General features: G+C 51.6%; 1 protein-coding gene across 1 annotated transcript; it reads left to right on the forward strand.

Moving 5' to 3' along the window:
* The first annotated feature begins 1,124 nt into the window (after positions 1–1,124).
* On the forward strand, positions 1,125–4,833 carry LOC123125131 (uncharacterized). Its single transcript, XM_044545661.1, has 3 exons — positions 1,125–1,685; positions 3,869–4,380; positions 4,473–4,833. Exons 1-3 carry the CDS (start codon positions 1,310–1,312, stop codon positions 4,695–4,697), a joined length of 1,113 nt encoding a protein of 370 aa, XP_044401596.1. The 5' UTR covers positions 1,125–1,309; the 3' UTR covers positions 4,698–4,833.
* The last annotated feature ends 3,262 nt before the right edge of the window (positions 4,834–8,095 follow it).

The raw sequence follows: 8,095 nt of genomic DNA on the forward strand, positions 1-8,095 counted from the left end.
GGGGTAACCGTAGCGGGAGCCCTCTGCCGCCGCTACGTGTCGCATTCTGGATGCTCCCTTATTTTTTTTCCTTCTACAAGGGGCACATATTTGCTTCCACAAGATGCAAAACTGTGCCTCTTGAAAAAGAAAAAGAAAAACACATTTTTTTCCTTTCGTGAGAGGCACAGATTTGCTTTTCGTGGAGGCACAAGTTTGCTTTGCGAGGCAGAGTTGTGCCTCTCGGAGAAGGAAGAATACGTGTTTTTTCTTCTTCTGCGAGCACAGATATGCTTCTCGTGGAGGCACGGGCTTGTGACTCGAGAGGCACAAAATATGTTATTCTTTTCTTCCACAAGAGGCAGATTTGCTTCTCGTGGAGGAACAACTTTTGCGTCTGTGAGCTGTGCCTATCGGGAGCAAAAAAAACCCGGTTTTTTTCGCGAGATGTGTCCCTCTCATAAAAGGGAGAAAAGTGGAAAAAATTGTGCCTCTGGCTTAGTTTTTTGGGTATTTTTCTACTTTTTCGTAAAAAAAAGGGTCGAAATCTATTAACATAATATCTAGTTTTAAAGAACTCGACGCGAGAAACCGAATGGTGAAAATGTTTCACGATTTGGACACATGGTTTAAGAGATAAAACGTCTAGAATAAACGCATTTACGAAAAAAAACTTTAAGATTACGACAACTGGCGCACATGCAGTGCGCCACATTATTAGGGATTTTGGTTAGGCCCAGTTGGCACGTGCAGTGAAATTGGCCTGTGTGCATTGTGGTCACCATACTGGATGATAGACCAGTTAGTTTGTACTCCCTCCGTCTCGCGCTTTTATATTGTGAGACGAAGGGAGTAGATTGGACGGATGATGTTATCTGAACGCTAAGAAGGCCTGTAGGTCATCCAGTTTACTGTCCTAATAAAAATGAATAAAGTAACACCGGTTGACTAAAAAGATCAGAACGTTTGCTGGTCGTGCAGGCATTTCCTATGGATGCTTCGCGGTAGTTATGCTATCAGTGTCACGCCAAACCCCGCGTCCTTACGAGAATGAAATGCGGTGATGCGACAAGAAAGGATCCTTCGACGGAGTTGGTTCGACTAGGCCGCTGGGCGCTGACGGAAGAGGAAACTAATTAACAAACAGAGCCGGTGAGACCGGCCAGGTCGTTTCATTCACTATGTTGGTCCGTTCCTCTCATTTCCATTAGAGCTACGTATATAGGAGCACCCTCGTCCAGTCCGGCGACCGCCCCACCGGCGCGCGCGCATAGTCACGCGGGCAGCACACGCCGCGAGATCGACCGAAGCGACCAAAAAGTGCGCGCGCATGGAAAACTTGAAACCCAACGCGTTTGTTGAGGCCCTCAAAGTCGTCGGCAAGGCGTTCGTCGTCTGGAGCAGTAACTGGAGACGCCTGCTCCCCGTCATCGTCGGGGTGTTTCTGCTCGACCTGGCTCTGACGGTCGTGTGGGTGAATCTGGCAAGCCTGCACCTCAATCTTGATTCCATGGGGCTCTTCTTCGAAATGGCCGACAACTCGACCACCATGGCCGCGGGAGCCGTGGTCGTGACTCGTGTGGACGAGGGGACGGAGGCCTCGTCCTCGCGGCAACTCATCGAAATCGTAGGGGAAATCTTCTTCGGATTATCAACAGCTGTGGCCCTCCTTTCCTTCTCCTGTACATGTAACTGTGATCTTTCAGGTATCTCTATCTATCTTTTATCCCTTTTAGGTTCATGTTCTTTTATTTTTAGGATTTGGGTAAAATATCCTTTTTGGTGCATTTTTTAGTGGTAGATGGTGCCAATCATTTAAAAGTAGGTTTTGACATGGTACCTAACCGAAGACGCTTCGCTCAAACCTTAGCTACTCATCCGTCTTCACCACTAGTGGAGAGGAGGCCACTCGGGAAGCCTGTGTCATGTGTGGTCATCAAGGATGGAGCAGGGTGCGCGGGTGTTCACCTCCCCCTCGGTCGTTTGGGTGGCGCAGTGGCGGGAGATGGTCATTGGCTTGGCATGCGGTTCTCTACTTCGATGGGTCACATCATATCTTAAGGTCGTGCCCCTCCTACCTTTCGAGCGCCAGCCTGCCGAGTGTGATCCAAGCCTTTGGCCGCCGGGGGTTTGTCGTTGGTTGGGGTGCTGGAGGGGTGGCTAAATCTGAGAGAAATCTTTGGTTGGTGTTGCCAGCCACAATCTTGATGACTCCAGCGGGTGTCGTCTCCCTCCTTATAGGCGCCATCGAGGTACCTACCCCTTCCTCGTCCTCAGGTGAAAGAATTTATCTGTTATGGAGTGGACGGCAACATGCGTTCTCACCTTCTTCGAGGCATCATTTTGGGATAGAAGGGTCTACAAGTCGAGGTGTTGTGGTTGATGGACACCCGGTGGCGGTGTGGTTCGAGTTGCCGTCAAGGTCTTGCGAGTCGACATGTTTCCGGCTCAATTGCAACTCCTTTTGGTCATTCGCGCTCGGTTTGTGTGGGCTTGCTCATCAGCGGGCCAGTGCCCTAAAATCTGGGCGAGGAGGAGATAGGCCCCCCAACTGTAGCAACATGGCTATGGTAGTATGGAGATGGTGCCGATCTCTACACACTCGAATATCTCTCGTAGCAATGGATGCAACAACTCATATCCATTGTGCCTTCTTCTTCGAGGTTCTCATCCTTAGCAACGTTTACTCTTCGTGGGTGGATCATGAGTTTTGACAAGGCTCCTATCAAGGCGAGAAGTGGGTGATCAGGCTAAGAATCACCCATGGTGGCCCGAGGTCGGTACCCACTCCGACTCTAGGGTGAACAACATGAAAGGCAGGGGTCCCTTTAAGATGTGGAACAGGCTGGCACAACGTCGATTCACCTCTCCCAGAGCAAATATGGATGTGTTTCACCCTGCTGGTTGTGTATTAACCCCAAGATCTTGCTTTTGCTTGCACTCTAGAGATTCGTTCGTGATGGAGGGCATCATCAACATCAAGTTGGACCCTCTCTCATTTTCACTTGTCGCTTGCTTGTTGTTCATATTGCTTATAAGTTGGTCAATCAACTCATTGTACCCGTTGTTTTGGGATTTATTAATTTAAAGTCAGGCTTACGCCTTTCGTCTAAAATACAGGTTCTGAAATTTCAGAACACCACTGCTTTAAACATTGCATCCAAATCAAAATAGATTTTCACATTGTCTTTCTTTCGACGAGTATTCAAAACAAGATGATGATTTTATAAGTTTTCAATATTGTTTTTCTCCATTTTACACTAGTTGCTATTGTATTTACTGCATTTTTACACTAATTTTTTTCTGGTGTGCTTTTATAGTTATGTGTGCTGTTTTGACAGTGTAAATCCTAGCTATGTAGAGGCCGTTTGTATGCTATTTTGTGTTTGTAACCTGTTGATGCTCCATTTTGAATCAAAAATTCATCCTTTGTCGAAAAATGTATGTTTTTTTGGCCTGTTATTTTGGTTCCTAGTGTTTATTTTGTATCCTACTGTGTTTTACATAGTTTTCACCATATTTTGATGTTACTTTGCACTTTAATTTTACACTAGTTTCAGTTGCATCTTTGCACTAGTTGATGGTGCGTCTTTATACAGTTCTCTACTGTATTTTTACATTAGTCTCTAGGTTCTATTGCACCTTTGGGGTCTACTGGATTTTACAATAGTTATCGCTACATTTTTGCACTGTTTTCGACCTCATCTTTACGCTAGTTTCTGTTGCATCTCTACACTAGTTCCAGGGAGTGCATGTGTCAATTTAGTATTTGTCGGTGGGTGCTTAAGAAATAAATTCGGCACACAGATAATGTTGCATTTTATTACTGAGAATCTGCTTGGACAATGTTGTATTTTATTTATGAGAGTCTGCTTGGACAATGTTGTAGATAATAGGACTACTACTTTAGAAGGACAACACCCTTCTTTATCGTCATGGAGGCAATGGAAGAGTTTGGGCATTCAGTTGCTCACGGGGCTGGGCATCACCATCATCATATCAGTACTTTTGGAAGCTCTTGAGCTGGACGACGACCTGTCCCTCTATCTCACCAATTTCTTCAATGTCGTATACATGCTTGCCGCTGTTGTTGCTTCAAAAGAAGGCCTATACGGGTTCTCTGCAGCCGAGAAGGCATGGTTAATCGTTAGCGAAAAGTTCTATGAGATAACTGTGGTGGGCGCGATGATTTTTGTCGTCCAGGGAAGTCTAGAAGAAGCCTACGCAAGTGCAAGATTTTTACCTCGAAAGAAGGAAGTGGTGGTGGCGCTGGTGATAATGGAGGACACGGCGGCTGACATCTTCCGGTACTCCGTCGCCGCAGCCTTTCTCACCGCCATTCTGCAGGTATTCCAGTGCTTGGTGACCTTGGCGGTTTACTGTGGTGGCGGACGCCCAACGGTAAGCAAGGCCTTAATAATGGTGTAATGCAAGCTTCACGAGCAATTTCGCATCGTTTATATATATACCAAACAGTCTGCTCCCATTTGCAGGATCGGCGGCCCCTCGGCAACGATGTCAGCGGCGTGCCCGCGGCGACGCACGCGCAGCCGCTCCTTGAAGCAGAGGCAGCAAGGGCGGGCTCTGCTTCTGGCGGGAGCGACGCCAGCTCCAGTGCTGGAGGCCCGTCTCGCAGCCCAAACACGAGGACGGCACGGCCCAGGAGAAAGACCAGGCCTAACCCGAAATACGATCCGCGTGTGTGGCAGTTGTTGTGACGGTTGTGGCGCTTCCCCCATTGTTGTGCTGAACCCTCTACTGCCACGCTAACAAGCGATCACCAGCTGCTGCAGTGTATCGACTAGACAAAGAACAAATGCTGTTCTGAAACTTGTTATTTCGCAGCGCATGACGCCTTCAGCAACACCACTTCAAAGTTGTTCAAATTTCGGTAAGGCAACACCACTTCATCAACTTATTTTTTTGTTATAAATTTTCACCAACCCCAGTGCCGTGGCACGCCGTCGCGGAGGACTCACTATATCGTAAGCCCAGCTCTCACTACTCGAGACAGTGTTCTAGCACTAGCGGAGCTGAGAGCAACTCCAGCCGCGTCCCCAACAGGCCCTCCCAGGTGTTTTTGCCGCGCCGGCGCCAAAAATCGGCCCAGTCGCGTATCCAGGAGCCCTTTTTCGCTGGTTTGGGCCGAAACTGGCGCCGGCGGACCCAGGCCGAACCCGGCGCGCTGGGGGCGCCGGGGCGAGCGGTTTTGGCGCGAAATAGCCGCGGGCCAGCCGCGCCAGCGAGACGACGCCTCGTCTTTCCCCAGAGCGCCTCGGTTTCCCGCGGAGAATCAATGGCAAGGCTACCGCCGGTCAACATTGCCATTGATTCCTCACGGGCGGCGCGGCGACGCCTCCCCTCCCCCACGCGTACACACGGCGCGGGCTATAAAACCCGCCGCTCCCCCTCGCCGCTGGCCAGACCAGCCCGAGTCCAAACCAACCGCCGCCGAGCTCTGCTCTCTCCCGTCTCCGCCGCGCCGAGCTCTGCTATCTCCCCCGCCCTCCCCTTCCCTTCCCTCTCCAGCGATGGCCGAACGCTTCCTCGGCGACGCCGCGGCGTCCAACGGCTTCGGCCGCCGCTCGCTCCAGGAGGGCAAGGTGTGGCTCCTGTTCGAGGCCAACATCCCGGCGCCGCCGGACATGCGCGCCGGGCCGACGGGGTGGAGGCTCAGCAACGGCGGCGTCCCCATCCCCCCGGTGCCTCATGTCGACGTGCGCCCCAGCATCTTCGCCGCCGAGGTCGACCGCGTGCGGTCGTTGTCGGTGTCAAAACCGGCGGATCTCGGGTAGGGGGTCCCAAACCATGCGTCTAAGGTCGATGGTAACAGGAGACAGGGGACACAATGTTTACCCAGGTTCAGGCCCTCTTTATGGAGGTAATACCCTACTTCCTACTTGATTAATCTTGATGAATATGAGTATTACAAGAGTTGATCTACCACGAGATCGTAATGTCTAAACCCTAAAAGTCTAGCCTGTATGACTATGGTCATGAGTCTCCCCTCCGGACTAAGTCCTCCGGTTTATATAAACACCGGGAGGATCTAGGGTTACACAAGGTCGGTTACAGAGAAGGACACGGGTAGAGTCTTCGGCCTTTGTATCTTCACGGCCCATCAGTCCGGCCCATGGCTAACAGGCCGGACGCCCGAGGACCCCTTAGTCCAGGACTCCCTCAGTAGCCCCTGAACCTGGCTTCAATGACGAGGAGTCCGACGCGCAGTTTTGTCTTCAGCATTGCAAGGCGGGTTCCCCTTTTCGAATAATCCACAAGGGTCTTCGGACGTAACGAACATGTCCGGCTCTGCAACATGAGTTTCGTATATTTCCACAGAGGGCATAATAATTTATAAGTCCAATCCACTGGCAACTGTTCATAGCATGGCGCCATGTCACCACCTGGTCATTATTTTGAACCGTTTGTTGGCCTGCCGCCCCGCGTTCTGGGGCGCGGCTTTATAGGCACGTCTTATCCAAGCTGAGATCGTGTCCCCTTATTAAGGGATTCTTATCAACACGGACGTGGGTAACCCAACCGTCTGTTGGGTACAACTCCTTGGGAATAGGCAAGTTTTAAGGCCTAGGAGGAGGCGTTCGATACTCACAACCTTTATAAAGGGGTGCCGACCCGTCTCTCTCTTCCACGCTTGCTTCTTCCTCAGCCTTCGCTACCTCGAGTTCTAACACCCAAGTTTCGATTGCCACAATCCTCAGTCATGTCCGGATCCAGCCTTCAAGGCCAGTGGGTGGCCTCTTCTGTTACAGAGGAGGATATTGCGAAGCTTAGGGTGGCAAGATATCTGACCGCAGAAATCCTCCATTGGCTCCCTGCTGAAGGGCTGGTTATCCCTACCCCCAGATCCGGCGAGAGGGTCGTGTTTGTCTCCCACTTCCTCCGAGGGCTAGGATTCGCCCTTAATCCCTTTGTCTGTGGGCTCATGTTCTATTACGGGCTGGATTTTCACGATCTGCCCCCGAACTCTATTCTTCTCATCTCGGCGTTCATCGTCACGTGTGAGGCCTTCCTCCGGATCCCTACACACTTCGGCTTGTGGCTCAAGACCTTCAATGTGAAGCCGCAGGTGATAGAGGGGAAGCAGACGGAGTGCGGTGGTGCCACAGTGAGCAAGCTTAATAGTGCTCTTTTGCTAAAAGGATCCTTCACAGAATCTTCCGACTTATGGCAGCGGGAGTGGTTCTATATCACCGAGCCCCGTGGTTCCAAGTGGGCGGCTATGCCTGCGTTTCGATCCAGCCCTCCGATTCAGCTCGCATCATGGATTAATAAGGGATTGGACTGGGGGTCAATTGATGAGGTGCAGACTCTGCAGAGCTGCATCCGGAGCCTCCTTGAGAAGGGCATCGATCTTATCAACGTTATTCAGGTAAAGCTGGTTCGTCGGACCCTGCCGTGCCAGAGACGGCCTCTCCGTATGTGGGAGTTTAATCCAGAAGGGCCACAGACTCTTCAACACTTCTTCCGCACTACGCACAAAGGAATGTGGAAATTATTTTTCGGGACACGAAAACAGTGGCCGGATACCACCGAAGACATCGGCCTTGACAGCAACCATCAAGATACCGCGATAAGCACCCGTCCGCCAAGCACCTCTTAGTCAGGTGTCCTGTAATAAGACACTGAGCGAACCATCTCTTTCCAGGGATGGATAAAGAAAGCGGAACGGATTAGGTGTCCGGCCCCCCTTCCCGAAGACTCAGCGGACCCCGTGCTAACAAGGATGCTGGTACCGGCACCGTTCCAGGCGCTGGTGGAGGAGGGCAAGGTGGAGAGTAGTGTCGGCGTTCTGGGAACAGGGGTCCCCAGACTTGCCTGCCTACGGCCCACGGCGTGGCTATGCTAGCGGGCCTGTACGATCCATCTTCATCAACAAGGCATTCGAGACCCTCGCGAGGGGCCAAGCCTCGTGAGGCGGACGGCGCAAGACCTCCTCAGGAGCGGCCTCTCTAGGCTGCCTCGCAAGGAGCGGAGATAACAAAGCGGGGCAAACCTCGCGAGGCTCTCGTGACGTGAGCCATGACGATCGACACCAGGCGGGCGCCAGCGCGCGCAGCGTCCTTGTTTCCTCTTTGGTGCTAAGGAGGCCAGCGCA

The sequence above is a fragment of the Triticum aestivum genome, chromosome 5D (genome assembly GCF_018294505.1).
Source record: "Triticum aestivum cultivar Chinese Spring chromosome 5D, IWGSC CS RefSeq v2.1, whole genome shotgun sequence".
Classification (NCBI taxonomy): domain Eukaryota; kingdom Viridiplantae; phylum Streptophyta; class Magnoliopsida; order Poales; family Poaceae; genus Triticum; species Triticum aestivum.